Source organism: Dreissena polymorpha, unplaced genomic scaffold (assembly GCF_020536995.1).
Source record: "Dreissena polymorpha isolate Duluth1 unplaced genomic scaffold, UMN_Dpol_1.0 chrUn007, whole genome shotgun sequence".
Classification (NCBI taxonomy): Eukaryota; Metazoa; Mollusca; class Bivalvia; order Myida; family Dreissenidae; genus Dreissena; species Dreissena polymorpha.
The window spans coordinates 553,880-569,646 of record NW_026273321.1 but is presented as its reverse complement, the minus strand read 5'-3'; the positions used below and the strand labels follow the sequence as shown (position 1 = coordinate 569,646).

The window sequence follows — 15,767 nt, the reverse complement described above, 5'->3', positions numbered from 1 at the left end:
AGTGTAAGAGATGTTGAGTGCCTATGGTTGCCACTATAGATATTTAGTTAAACTATGGAGATATTCGAATGATTTCTTCCAATACTGAACACCAACATTACTGTTACAGGTTGACAAGTGGGGTGACCAGACGGCCATAGAGCTGATTCGAGAACACATTGACGATGGAGGCTTCTACCATCAGGAGAGTCACGTCTGGAGATATGTGAAAAGTGTCACCTATGTGAGCACCATCAACCCTAACACCACAGCAAACTCTCCCAGAATGAACCAGCGCTTCCTCAGACATTTTGCTGTGTTTGGGGTGCCTTTCCCTTCGTAAGTGACTAAGTTATCCATTGCCATAGGCGGAGGGATATTGTTTTGGCGTTGTCCGTCCATCCGTCTTTCTGTCCGTCTTTCCATCCGTCTGTCTTTCCGTCCATCCGGAGCCATATCTTGGAAGTGCTTTGGCGGATTTCATTGAAACTTGGTATGAGTATATATATGGATAAGAGGATGATGCACGCTAAATGTCATTGCCCTTTTCTTGAAAAATGCTTTTTTGAGTGTAAAATATAACACTTTTGTGTCCAGAAGCATATTGGCGGGGGATATCAATTCAACAAATTTGCTTGTTTATATATAAGCCACGTTTTGGGGAAACTAAGCTAATGAATAAGCTCAAAGTGCTGTCCTAGATAAGCCTGTGCAATGCGTAAAGGTAATCAGGGACAATCCTTTCCAGCTTGAATTTCCGCCTTGATTTTCTGCAGACTGCACAGGCCAATCTGGGACGACACTTTAGGCACATGCATTAAGCCCAGTGTTCTCAACACACAGCTCATATTAACATGTTTGTTGGCCCTCTAAGGTAGGCATATGATATTAAAAATCTTATCACCTGTAGTCAATATGAAGTTTACATTAATATGGTAACATTGTTTATGTGTCAGTTATAGTGTTGAAGTGTATGTTATTATCAATTCATTTTTTTAATAATCATCGTTGTAGAATCACCTGTTTGCTTTAGAGTATGGAATGTTTGTGCATTAATTTTATTTTGCACAATTGCACTTATTATTAAACAAAGGTGAAATATTCTTAATAGATGTTAATCTGGTGTAACAGCTGTGTGTGTGAAGTGTCAACCCAGATAAGCCTGTGCAGTCTGCACAGGCGAATCAGGGATTTCACATTCAGCCTTTACTTTAATTTTTGTTTTGAAGAGATTTTCTTCAAACAAAAAATTTCTTCAAAGCAGAAAGTGTCATCCCTTATTAGCCTGTGACATTTGACACACAATGTTAAGTCCAGTTTTCCCTGATCAAGATGCACTTGAGTCACACAAGTATTGAATTGAACCTTTTGTCCAGGAACTCTGAGCTGCAGACTGTGTTCACAACCTTGACCCACACACACTTCATCACCCCGGAGACGGCCCAGGGAACACTGGGCACTCACCATAGCAACTATGATGAAAAGGTACAAAAGCATTTTATTTTTATGTCCTCTTTGTGTGCTCTGTGTGTATTTTGTTTAAGCATCAGTATGTAACAGTAACTAAAATTTGTATTTTTTTATCTTAGTTTTGTAGTCCAAAATGGAATTGTATGAAGTATAGATTGATTGGAAATAATATACACACAAATGCAGATCAAGATTGATTTTATTATGTTCACCTTTTCTTGTTACAATGGTTATTCAACAGCAAAAGGGACATTTGTCTTTTCTGTATAATTTCTGTATTATTGTGATAAATCTTATTTTAAACACTAAACCAAATGTTTGTATTATTACAACGAAACAATAATGTAAGCAGATGTATGAAGTTGTAGCTGGAATAAAGTTAATCAATACTTTTCATTATTTACCTTTGTATGTTGATAAGTATAACCATTATTTTGTTGTAGTTAATATTTCCTCGATCAAAATTTGTGAAAATTTCACATAGGGTACATGGATTATTCATAGTTACTGTTATTGTTAGTGTTTTGTGAGATTTATTCAATTTGCAAATGTTGGTGTAGTATAATTCTGTATCAACAATCCCAAATTATTTAAAGAAAGAAAATATAGCAAAAAATGAGTAAATAATCTATCTATGTGTGGATATCTTTTCTTGCATATTAAACATGATAAAAAAACTTAATTAAAAAATTTGGTTTTAACTATAATGTGTTTAAGTTATGACCTTGTTTTATTTATTTATTTTTAAATATGTCTTTATGCAATTTTGTGTTCACTGTTATTTTATTTAATAATTGTGAGTCAAGTTTTGACGGTTTTTATTTGCAATTATTATTGGTAGATTTCATTATGTTTTTTAATTCTGGGAATACATTACTGTTTGTTCTCTTACTTTATTGTGCAAATGATATATTTGATGAATTTGAAACTGCCTCTCAGGGGATCAACAAACAAGGTCACTAGGTCAATTTGAAGCATTAGCTTGTGAACATTCTATGGCCAAACTCATAGGCCAATGTTCATGAAGCTTGGTATAATCATTTGTCCTAATGACATTTGAGATGAGTTTGAAACTGGGTTATGTGGGGTCAAAAACTATGTCACCAGTTCATATTAAAAAAAATCTTCTGGAAGCTTTATAAGTCATAATTGTTTGTGCTGTTATATGGTTCCTGTTGATTGAAAAAAAACATGGCTGCCATAAGGTGCAGGGGCAGTTTTCCATATTTTGCTTCAGTAAACCCAATTAAGTTCACTTTTGAAGTCACTTTTTTGGCCCAGTCATCTGATATATTGGCTGAATTTGAAAATGATTAAAGGTTTGTTTTAAAAAACATGGCTGCAACATGCAAGGGCAGTTTTATTTATAAGTCAATTGTGAAATGTTTTGAACTACTTGCATGTCAATTTACTGGCTTGTAAAATTTTCTCAAGGAATAAAACATTGATTAAGAAGTGCTTGGGTGAACTGCTAATGGAGATGACAGTAAGATACTCACTGTGAAACTTTCACAATTTGAAAGGTCCCTTTATGGTACTGTGTGGTGCTGCGAGTATGGTTTTAAGTACTTTGAGAGTCTGGCACATGAGCTAGGGAGGTAAGAGACCACTCTCATCCAGACAACACCCTATTACCCTCCAATAAATACTTTATCTTCATAAGGGAAAATGGTGCTTAATGTATGTGCGTAAATGTTTGTCCCAGATATGAACAACTCTTTTCGCCTAAACTGGATTTTTGATAAGAAGAGACTTTCTGTAACTGAAAAATTCCATGAAAGCAGAAAGTGTGTCCCTTAAAAGAATGTGCAAACTGCACAGTCTAAATTAGGATGATACTTTGCACTCATGCTTTAAGCCCCTTTTACCCAGAGCAACGCTCATCTAGGGTTGGTCTATGTGGAATTTAATAATATCTTGAGTAATTATGTGCAGGCGGTGATTCGTCAGCAGGAGAATGAGGAGAGAATGAAGAAGCTGCTGTCCATGATAGTGCAGGTGACCACTGAGTTACAGGAGCGACTGCGGGCCATGTTTCTGTCCACTGCCCAGCGGTGCCACTACATCTTTACAATCAAGGACCTCTCCTGTATTTTCAAGTATGTGAAAGCATTGATGTTAGGATGTCATAGGGACAGTTTGTAGGATTTAGGACATAAGTTTTCAGTGCATTATGTGGATATACTTTAGAAAAAAAGCATTTACCCATGAAGTTTGCACTTAAATTGGATGATCTGGCCATGTGACCTGTTCTTCATACCTGGATGAAACCATTATGTTTGCGAATTGTTCACCTTTTTATGCTCCTCCAAATTTTTCGTCTGTATGTCCGTGTGTCAGTGCGTCTGTCCATCCCTCCGTGCACAATTCTTGTCCGGCTATTTCTCAGCAACTTATGACCGGAATTCAATGAAACTTTATGGGAAGCTTCACTACCAAGAGGAGATGTGCATATTATTAGCCGGTTCTCGTTGGATGATTTTTCACAGAGTTATGGCCCTTTGAAATTTTCCATTGTACATATAATGCAATTCTTGTCTGAAGTATTTCTCAGCAACTTATTACGTGAATTCAATGAAACTTTATGGGAAGCTTCACTACCAAGAGGAGATGTGCATATTATCAGCCGGATATGGTCGTATGATTTTTCACAGAGTTATGGCCTTTTGAAATTTTCTATAAATAGTGTTTTTTCCAGGAGGGAAAAGGGGCATGGCGCATTACTGTGAAAAAGGGCATTTTAATATCATTAATACGTTACCTGTTATCTCTAGCTTACCCCTTTCCAAGGGAGTTATTTCATCCGGAAAATATTCAAGCGCTGGGAATCGTCCACCTCTATAAGAATCCAAATCAGGTTAAACATAGTACAATGCAACCTAACAGGAAATCAAGAACCACAACTCATCTTTCCTTTTCGGATAAAACCATGTGCACGCCTATTTTAGGCTCAGGACTTATGTGTTCTTTTCACTGTGTTTTTGGCGGAGTTTAAAAGGATAAAGTTTATTTATCTTTTATTTGTATCATTCGGTTTATATTTCTATACTTTTTGTTGCAGTAATTGTCATATTTCTGCTTTTGCTGGGTTTCTTTGTTTGCATCGTCGCTCATGTACATGACGTCATGAGCACGTGAACCACGAGGAATTCGTGCCTATTCCCCAATAAGTAATTGAGGTCAATTGGACAGCGTTCTTTGTGTTTACATTTTGTGGTTTAACTTTTTATTTGAATTTATAATCATTAATTTGTCTTTTGTAGGTTCTTTCTGTTTCTTTTATTTCAGAATGAACTTACAGGATAGAGGTTCTTGTGGTCATATCAAAGCAAGGTGGGATTCCCACGATACTTGCTTGGCATGTACCGGTTGCACATTTAATAACAAATGTGCGGTTTGCGATTTGTGGGCTTACGACCTATGGACAAAAGCAGGTCGCCGGAGGACGTCGATCAGCCGCAAACGCAACGAACCTCCATCCGACGTTGATTACCCGGTGACTCCACTGGTCAAGGATGACCAGCGGTTTTGTCAGTCACTGGGTACCGGGCAAGATGGTGTTGTTGTCAGTCGATCGTCATCAGATCTTATGACTCACACCATGCATACCGGCGACACTGATCATGGAACAACTGGATCAATGTCAGACCACATGGCAGCCGCCATTCTACTGTCTTTGTCCGGTGACGTAACCGGTCATAATATAACCGGCCGGTCACCGGTCATGTGTTCGGTCCGGTCCGGTCCGGTCATGTCACCGGTCCGGTCCGGTCACCGGTCCGGTCACCGGTCAACAGTCATCAGTTGGGCCTGCCACCGATAACACCAATCGCCGGTCAAGAAGAACTCGGTCTTCATCATCGGCGTATTCTTCTACGTCCGATTCGTCGTCGAATACATCGTCTTCATCAAGGAGCGGACATTGGACACGCTCTTCTTCGTCGAGCAGTTATCATCGTCGCGGCGCTCATAAGCGATCACGTCGTCACTCACGGAGACGGTATTCCAAAAAAATCTCGATCTCATCGCAGCCGATCCACATCTCGACAGCGCAGCCGATCCAGATCTCGACATTGCAGGAAACGAGGACGTCGGCAACGTTCACGTAGACAGCATCGGACTTACCATACGTATAGTCGTTCACCATCGTGTTCCGTTATGGAATCGCATGTTTCCATGCCAAATGTGTCGGTTCCAACGTTGACTGCCACACGTATTGCATCTTCAGGAGCTCATCTCACTACTACGGCGTCAGTGTCAACACCACGGGTATCATCTACAGTATCTAGTCGTGTACCCCCTACAGCTACCCTGTCGAATCCTGATACACTATGGATACAAAATTCGGCGGGACATTTTGTACCGGTCAATGCTGATAATTTACCTTCTTCCGGTTTACATTATCAGTTTACTGACGTCGGGGATGATCATTCGCTGTTACCAGACAATTACAATCCGGTACAAGATATTCTCACTTCTGTTTCTGCTGATTCTATACAAACCGCTGGTGTTGTAGAGAGTGAGGCTGATTCAGATGCAGAATCTAATGTTGAGACGGATCAATATTTAGCTCCGATTGGTCAGATCTATGAACTGATGTTTCGTACTCTTGGTGAAGATTACTGTCCAAGACCTGCTGAACTGTCTTCAAATGCGACGATTTCTGTGACAGAACAACTTTTTCGTACATTTGATCCCAACAGGGTTATTAAGTCGACGGCTCGTCCTGACCCACGACTTCCCATTGGTTCTACTGTTCTATCTGTTCTTCAATCATTGGAATCAGCTAATAAGACTATTCCAAAACGAGGAGAAACATGGAAAATTCCTAAGGAACTAGCTGATCCAAAACACCAGGAAGGTAGTAAAAGTTACAAACCTCCTGTACCACATGCAACATCTGGGTTGGATTTTTCAAAACTTCCGGTTCCAGATCCGGACATAAGCAAGCTATCTCTTGTAATGCCAAGTGGTTCCAATTCAGTTTCTGTTCCGTTTTCAATGTTGGAAACTTGGAAAATGAGGGAACGTAGATCATTAGGTTTGACTAACCAAATTGACTTCATGCTAGCGACAATTTTACAAATGGTGTGTGATTGGTCGGAATCTGTTCCGGAGGAACTCCGTGATTTGTTAATTCATCTCTCACGGACCACACTGGCCTTATCTCACACTTCTGCTTCTTCAATGTCCGAGATGCTAAGGATTCGTAGAGATCTTATCCTTACTTCTTTACCTAAAGATTTTCTGTTGGAACCTGGTATCAACTCGCTCAGAACAGCTCCTCTCACATCAGGGTTTCTTTTTGGTGGAAGGATACAAGAAGCAATCACAGCTGACAAGGATGACCAACTTCATGCTTCTTTAGCTAGAAACAACTCTGGACAACGCCAAGGGGTCTTTAAGCATCCTGCTTCTAGGCCACCAGCAGTTCCAGCATTCAACACGGCTAAGAGAAATAACCTTTTCTCTAAAAAGCCTTCTTTTAATCCACGGTCAGGTCCTAATAGGCAGTCTTCCTATAACAGACCTTCTTTGTCACACAAGTCTTCTAATAAAGATTCTGGGAAAAAGGGCAAACCCAAGCCGAGACAGAGGAATTTCAAACCTTCTACCGGCAGGGGCGCACCTCCTGCTTATCAGCCCTAGGTCCCTTCCCTTTCTACCGCCACAACCTCCGATGCCGGAAATACCAGTCGGGGCCAGACTTTTCCACTTCTCAAATCGATGGCTTCAAATTACTTCAGACGCATGGGTTCATTCTCTTGTGACAAAAGGCCTGACTTTTCAATTCGAAAAAAGGCCTCCACTTTCTCGCGTCCCTATAGAGCTGGTATCTCGGCATCCACATATTCCAGAGTCCATTCTCGGGCTCTTGGAAAAACAGGCGGTAGAAAGGGTTCAAGATCCTTATTCTCCAGGATTTTACAGTCGTCTTTTTCTTGTTCAAAAGAAAAATGGTTCCTGGAGACCAGTAATAGATTTAAAAGTGTTCAACATGTATCTCCTCAAACCAACTTTCAAAATGGAGACTCCTTCTTTCATACGGGAATCCATCAAACCCCTGCACTGGGGGGTGTCTTTGGATCTGGAAGATGCTTACTTCATTGTTCCTATACATCCCAACTACCGAAAGTACTTGCAATTCGCCTTTCAAGGCCAAGTCTACCAGTTCCGGTCTATGCCTTTCGGGTTGGCGACAGCCCCACGAGTTTTTACCAAACTAATGTCGGCAGTCGGATCACACCTCAGAGTTCACGGGATTATTCTTCTTCAGTATTTCGACGACTGGCTCTTACACCAGCTCGATCGTCAATTGCTTCTGTACAACCTAGAATTCTCTTGGAAGGTGCTCCTCTCGTTAGGGCTCCTTCTCAATGCAGACAAATCAGACCTCATTCCTTCACAGGACTTTACGTTTGTGGGAATGAATTTCTTGACCCACATCAATCGGGTCAGAGTGTCTATTCAACGTATATCAGACCTTCTGATGAAGGTCAACTGGGTTTTGTCCCAATCTCATATAACAGCTCAAGAATTCCTCTCTCTCAACGGTATCCTGAGCTCAGTAGCAGACTTTGTGCAGTTGGGACGTCTCTTCCTACGTCCTCTTCAGCACTATCTCTCAGCTTGTTGGAAATGGTCTCCAGGCAATCTATTAACACAGATTCCAATCCTTCCCTCCTTAAGGTCTCATCTTCAGTGGTGGCTAGACGAGGAGACTCTGTTGGCAGGAGTACCCCTTCTTCCCCCGCAACCGTCATTATATCTAATAACGGATGCGAGCAAGGAAGGGTGGGGTGCTCACCTGGAACCTCTCAGTCTGATAATTTCAGGGTTGTGGTCTCATCAGGAATCTCACCTTCATATCAACAATCTAGAAATGCGAGCAGTATTTCTAGCTGTATCTCATTTCCAATCACATCTTCGAGACTCTTGTGTGATGGTGTCAACAGACAACACATCTGTGGTGGCTTACATCCAGGCACAGGGGGGAACACATTCTCAATCCCTGTATCTGGAAACCAGAAAATTACTTGTTCTTTGCAAAACACTCAACATTCATCTGCTGGCAAAATATATACCAGGTCGCCTCAACGCCCTGGCGGATGGTTTGTCTCGCAAACACCAGTTACTTCCATCGGAGTGGACACTTCATCAAGAAGTGACCAACCAGATCTTTTTCAAGTTCGGTTATCCCCTGGTCGATCTATTTGCAACCAGACACAATCACAGACTTCCTCTGTATGTGAGTCCAGTTTACGATCCAGCAGCGTGGGCAATCGACGCGCTTTCGTTCGCATGGGACCAACTGGACGCTTACGCCTATCCCCCACCCATTCTAATTCCCCAATATTGGGGAAAATCAGGGTGAGCTCTTGCAGGATACTCCTGATTGCCCCTTGGTGGCCCAGAAGATCTTGGTTCAACGATCTTCTCAGTCTCCTGTTTATCCCAGGAATCTTCCTCACAGGTCAGATCTTCTGTCTCAAAGCGGCAGACAACATGCGGAGAAGTGAAATTCATGCTCTTTCTATCGAGGATAGTCATCTTCGTTTTGACTCTTCTGATGGTTCTGTTACATTGTTGTGTCAGTCAGGATTCCTTGCTAAAAATCAACTCCCCTCTATGGCTTCCAAACCCTTCAAAGTTCCAAGTCTATCTAGAACTTGTGGACTTGAAGATGATGATAGACTCCTTTGCCCGGTCAGGGCTTTGAAGTTCTACCTTAAAAAGGTAAAGTCTATTCGAGGTTCTCGCAAGAGACTTTTCATTCCATTAAAAGGGGGGGGCGATGTGTCTGCGGCTTCTATTTCTCGTTGGATAGCCTCGACTATAAGGAAAGCTTATTCTTCTCTTTCATCGAGGGATTTATCCCTGTTTAAGATAAGACCGCATGAATTAAGAGCTCTTTCGGCTTCGTGGGCTTATATTAATCAGACCCCACTATCTGAAGTGCTTCAAGCTGCTTTCTGGAGGAATCCGACCACCTTCTCCTCTTTTTATCTTCGTTCTCTTGAGTGCCAACAAGACAATTTGTATAAGTTGGGTCCTCTTGTAGTGGCTCAAACTGTAGTTTCTTCTATGGCGTAAGTACACTGGTGACATCCGAGAATTAAGTACTATACTGTACTAACAAAGATTATAAGAGGACTTGATTCTACTATCTCTGGCTGTAAACCCTCTATATGGGTTTTGCTGTGATGGGAAAAAATATGCGAACCTTCCCGCCGCAGCTGCAAAATCAGCTAGAGATAACAGGTAACGTATTTATGATATTAAAACAAATTTTCTTAAGTAAAATTCATTTTAATTATTAAATACTTACCTGTTATCGGTAAGTCCCACGTCCCACCCCGCTCATCGCCTTTTTATGTTTGCGTAAAGGAAAGATGAGTCGTGGTTCTTGATTTCCTGTTAGGTTGCATTGTACTATGTTTAACCTGATTTGGATTCTTATAGAGGTGGACGATTCCCAGCGCTTGAATATTTTCCGGATGAAATAACTCCCTTGGAAAGGGGTAAGCTAGAGATAACAGGTAAGTATTTAATAATTAAAATGAATTTTACTTAAGAAAATTTGTTTTAACGCGCAGTTTAGGTAAAAAAGGGCAAAAACGTTCCATGAATAAGTGGTTTTGAGAAAAACATATACACATAAAAATATAAACAAGCACTTTTAATGGTAATTGGTGTATTTAACTTACTTTAATTAATATTAATACATTAACCTTGCTATATCTCCATTTAAGTTGCATTCTGTTGCAGTAAACTGTACAGAATGACAAACATAATAAAGCAATATGTGCATATGAATCAGATCCACTAACATATAAATGAAACCATGTTTGTCTTATCCCATTTTCTAACGATAATTTTGTCAGAAGTTTTGCCAGTAAAATGAGTAAACTGAACGCTAAAAATTTGCAAGCACTCGTTTTCATGACATGCATCAGCTGAATAGATTACTTATAAATTTGTTGTTGTTGTGTTTAACGTTTAATGCATCGTTTGTTATCACATGCATTTCAATAATCCCTTCTAAATATGTGATCTCCGTTAATTCGATCGTTATTTGCCATTTTTGCCGAGAGTCACAATTTATTTGCTGTATTGTCCGCTATCTTGTTAAAATGATAAGCGACAGGTGAGCATAGCAACGTAAACTCGTATAATATGTCCGCCTTATTTTCAATTCGCATTTTGTGTAATTAGAAAACGTTACAGTAATTCTGTCAATAATTAATTATCTAAATCTAAAATAAATGTGTTGATATTACTGTATTATGCACGAAATGCACATGGTCGTTTTAGCGTGGCGCTGGGCCATACTCTGATACTAGTTGGCAAAGTAGTTTGAACAAAGGGCTATTAAGATGTTATCAATAAGGGCGCGGAAAACAGCGGGTGCTCATGTCATGAAAAGGCAGGGCAGCTGCCTTTGAAAAGGGCAGCGTGGCCCTTAATGACTTTGAAAGGGGCAGCGTGGCGCTACAAAAGAAGGGCATGGCACAGCGCAATGCTAAAACGGCCTGGGAAAAACACTAATAAACTGTACATATAGTGCAATTCTTGTCCGGGCTATTTCTCCCCAACTACTGACTAGAATTCAATGAAGCTTTATGGGAAGCTTAACTACCTTGAGGAGATGCGCAAGTTATTTGTGGGTTCTGGTTAGATGATTTATTTAGAGAGTCATGGTCCTTTAAAATGTTTAAGTTGCTAAATCATCCATTGTATTATTTTGTCCAAAGTTATGCCCCTCAAGACGTTTCCTTTTATCGGAATATATAGTGCAATATTGTGACAAAAAAACAACTTTTGGGAGCATCATCCGTCTCCGATGGTTCCTTATTATTCATTTCCATACAACTTTTGCATTCACTAGATATGATAGATGTCATTGTTTGATGCAAGCATTTCTGATATCCCATAAGAGATAATTGAAGCTATAAAAGGATTCCTTCCCCTACTGCAGCAATTCATTTAAAGTCTTTCACAATTTTAATGACAGTATATATGAACTTTAATATGTAATTATAATAATGAGAGGTTATTATTAAGAAACATATACTTAGTTTGATTTAATACTCTGTTTATCATTTGATTTTATCCTCATTTGGCTTTTATTCTATTTCAATTGTTTATCATTGTATATATATTCACTGTTTGTATCACTATTATTACTGGTATTTTATTTCATTTAAAGTTATGATTTATAAATTTAACAGATCTAAAATGTGCTGCTCCCACTTCTGCGCCTTAATAAAACAAATTTGCACTTCTTGATCTGTTTTGTTCATAGCAGATACTTACTATTCACTGGGTGCATTCTGTCTTCCAGGAACCTGTGTCTGTCCCTCCAGCCAGGTGCCCTCAAGAAGAACCTGCTGTTGCTATGGCAACACGAGTGTTACTGGGTGTACGGACACAGAATGGTCAATGAGGTTGACTTCAAGCGCTTTAGGCAGGCTTTCAATGTCTCCGTCAAGAAGGAATTTGCTGATGATGAAACGGTGGGTCATCCCTTTCATAGATACTAGTTCCTTTTTCTTGACATATACATTCTTTCTATTTCAGGCTTATAATAACATCTTATTATTAAAAATAACATTAGACTTCAAAAATAAACATTGGCCAATTGAAAGATTAAACATTCTCCTTATGAAGTTATTTTGGTTATAGTGTACCTTAGGCTATACAAGGCTTTTTATGCCCCCGGATCAAATGATCGGGGGTATATCGTTTTTTGCCTGTCTGTCTGTCATTCTGTCACTCTGTCATTCTGTCTCAAAACTTTAACCTTGGTTAAAGTTTTGCGATAACTTTTGCAATATTGAAGATAGCAACTTGCTATTTGGCATGCATGTGTATCTCATGGAGCTGCACATTTTGAGTGGTGAAAGGTCAAGGTCATCCTTCAAGGTCACAGGTCAAATATTTGGCTTCAAAGCGGAACAATAGGGGGCATTGTGTTTCTGACAAACACATCTCTTTTTCTACTTATGTTAGGCTATACGAATCCCAAAAGTATATTACAAGTTTCAGTATTGAAGTATAAAGTATAATATAATATAACAATCCCATCTGGTTTTGCCAAAAGAAAATATTCAAAATTTAACATTTTGACAATTGAATGTGAAGAGTAATTTTTGTGGAACATTTCAATATAAGACACGAAAGTTTCACTTTCAACTCTCGATAATCCAAAACAGTGTTGACTGTGTCATATTTCCAGGTACAGACAATGATCCGTACCAGGCAGCCTCAGTTCAGTAACCTGATAGAGCAGGACAGTGGCATAGTGACCGCTGGGATGATTGACACTCGCCACAGCACCAAGGTGTCCGAGGCCGATGCCAAGACAGACCTGTTCAGGCCATTCTATAACCTCTCTGAGGTAAAGGACTTGATGACCAAAGGGGTTGAGGAGTACAACAAGATACACCCCAGGATCAAGCTGTCTCTGTATAAGGTAGGGGAATGGTATTGTTTCATTTTGGGTAATATTTCCTTATAGTAAAGCATAGTGTGTTTTGTATAATTGTTTTGTTGATATATTTGTATATTGCTCATAGTTATAAATTGATAGATCTACCTGAATTCTGATCAGAAAGAGAATACAACAAAAGCTGTTACTGTGTTAGAGTGTTTGGTTAATATATTTTTTAAACTTGATTTTTATGCTCCCCCAAACAATTTGGGGGGGAGCATATAGTCGCCGCTTCGTCTGTCCGTCTGTGTGTTCTCAGCAACAAATAACCTGAATTCAATGAAACTTTATGGGAAGCTTCACTACAAAGAGGAGATGTACATATTATCAGCGGGTTCTGGTCGGATGATTTTTCACAGAGTTATGGCCTTTTGAAATTTTCCATTAACTGTTCATATAGTGCAATTCTTGTCCGGGCTATTTCTCAGCAACTAATGACTGGAATTCAATGAAACTTTATGGGAAGCTTCACTACCAAGAGGAGATGTGCATATTATCAGCGGGTTCTGGTCGGATGATTTTTTACAGAGTTATGGCCCTTTCAAATTTTCCATTAACTGTACATATATTGCAAATCTTGTCCGGGCTATTTCTCAGCAACTAATGACTGGAATTCAATGAAACTTTATGGGAAGCTTCACTATCAAAAGGAGATGTGCATACAGTACAGCTCACGCAAAACAAACATATTCCGCGATCCGCGGAGTCAGACGCCATCTTGTGTTCGCGGAGTCGACTCGGAATCGACTATCTGGTCGCCGAGTAGCCGCGTCTGTCCGCCGAGGCCCTCCGCATCTCGTCTCCGCGACTCGCCTCGGCATGATGCCGAGTAATTTGTTGATGATGTCGAGTCATACGGCGGACAATCGTATTAATTATAATTTACAATGTACATGTACCTCGCATAGAAATGGACTCCGAGTTTCGCATCATAAAATTTATTACATGGAGCGCTACTACGTTGCGAAACAATTCACTACATGATACATTGACAATAAGGTTTTGCATCATCTGTCCAATTTATCTTTATTAACTGTTTCTTAACCCTTTCCCTGATAGATGCGTATAATCCCGAGTCCATCGTTTCCCCGATACATGCGTTTATGACTGTCATTATCGATTACCACATACATGTGAATTTTCCCGTCTCTATCCATTACCCGCTTATCACGTGTATTCCATTTTCAAATGCAAATTCTGATTTATACTGACGGGTAAAGTGCTCAAGAAATTTCATTAACACAGACATCCAACATTTTTCAAAAATATCAAATGAATTTCGGCATATGTTTCTAATAAAGATTTGATAAAATAGGTGTCCAATCGGGACAAGGGTAACACAAATAAATACATGTTTATGCCCATGATATTTTCATGTCCAGTGTTTGTCTAAAACAAAAAGCGCGCGAAAATAGGCGTGGGTGAATTTATTGATACACAAAACTACGTAGCGCAGACAACATTGTAAAACTTCGTAGTGAATTTCCATTTAAGTACCGGGGTTTCTCGCAAATGATTTTGACATTTTCCTGAATAAAATTAAAGTCAAAAACGCTGTATCATTTTCATATTTTAGTTCGTTCAATATTGCAACAATTACTGTATTGTATCTGATTGCACACAAAATGCCGTGTAAAGTTTATATTCTGTTACAACGACCAATAAACAGCGTCATCTATATTTAGATTTTATGCAACATGTATAAGTCATTTTCTGAAAATTGGGAGAAAGGTAAAGCGATTTTTCGAAAATAAACCAACGTTTTTTTTCCATTTAATTTGTCATAATTATTTATATTTTGTTTTGTGTGTGTATGTTTGATTGGTTCTCATTTGTTTTTAGCAAATCTTATGAAAAAAAATATCGTAATGGTAAATGTCCCGTTTCCGAGATCATATACGAGAATTACTTCGATATGTTTACTGATAAATTATGGTTTTGACAGACGACACGTGCTTATCTAAAGCGTGTGTTTTTGTAATACACGGGATATTAGATTATCGGTGCTTGATTGAGCAATAAAACAAAGACGCAGTCGGCGGTTTTTAGAAGGCCTTTTGTACTGACCAACATAATAATTAATAGTGCACGTGCTTATCTAACATTTAGGGATAAAACACACGGGAGACTAGACACTTTGTGCTTGTTTGGGCCATAACCGGTGGTTATTTTCAGTAGCACATGTGTATAGAAACTAACGAGTTCGGGTAATAAAGCACTGAGATTATGATCTGAAAACTGCATGGAGTCTGAAATGAAACAAAATGCCGACAAATCAAAAGATTAACCGCCTAATGTTTCAGTATAAAAAAATGCCGACAAATCAAAAGATTAACCGCCTATTGTTTCAGTATAAAATTCGATATTTTAAGGCGGGGTTCTCACTGCATTTCCTTTTGCATTCGCATACGCTTGTATAACTTGTTATATCCTCGTATATTCTCGTATCATTTGCACAGATTTATTAAAATTACAATGAAAATGCTCACGCTTTCCAGGCAGATAACGTTATATTACACAAGTCATCTTTATTTTCGCGCAATTTCTAAGAGAACAGCAGGTTTACAAGTGTATTTAATTGTCACAATAATGATACTGTTTTGCGTCGCAATATTATTTTGGTAGTCACATTTATGCCGAGTTTAATGTTTCAATATATTGCCCGATAATTTCGTTTATTAAATTTATATTTAGATGCAACATGTACATGGCCATTTCTGAAAATCGGGACGAAGTGAAAGTAATCATTTTTAAATATAAACGAATATAAGTTTTTATTAAAATTGTCAACATTATTTATATTTGTTTTCTATGTGTATAGTTG

At 39.1% G+C, this 15,767-nt stretch overlaps 1 protein-coding gene across 2 annotated transcripts in view; it reads left to right on the top strand.

Moving 5' to 3' along the window:
* LOC127863384 (dynein axonemal heavy chain 11-like) overlaps positions 1 to 15,767 on the top strand; it is a 157,023-nt gene that overhangs the window by 88,049 nt on the left and 53,207 nt on the right. For both annotated transcript variants that reach the window (XM_052402895.1, XM_052402894.1), the window contains 6 exons: positions 110 to 318; positions 1,356 to 1,464; positions 1,893 to 1,934; positions 3,385 to 3,548; positions 11,795 to 11,966; positions 12,689 to 12,925. In XM_052402895.1, coding sequence (XP_052258855.1) covers positions 110 to 318; positions 1,356 to 1,464; positions 1,893 to 1,934; positions 3,385 to 3,548; positions 11,795 to 11,966; positions 12,689 to 12,925 — 933 coding nt within the window. The remainder of the gene's footprint in view (positions 1 to 109; positions 319 to 1,355; positions 1,465 to 1,892; positions 1,935 to 3,384; positions 3,549 to 11,794; positions 11,967 to 12,688; positions 12,926 to 15,767) is intronic.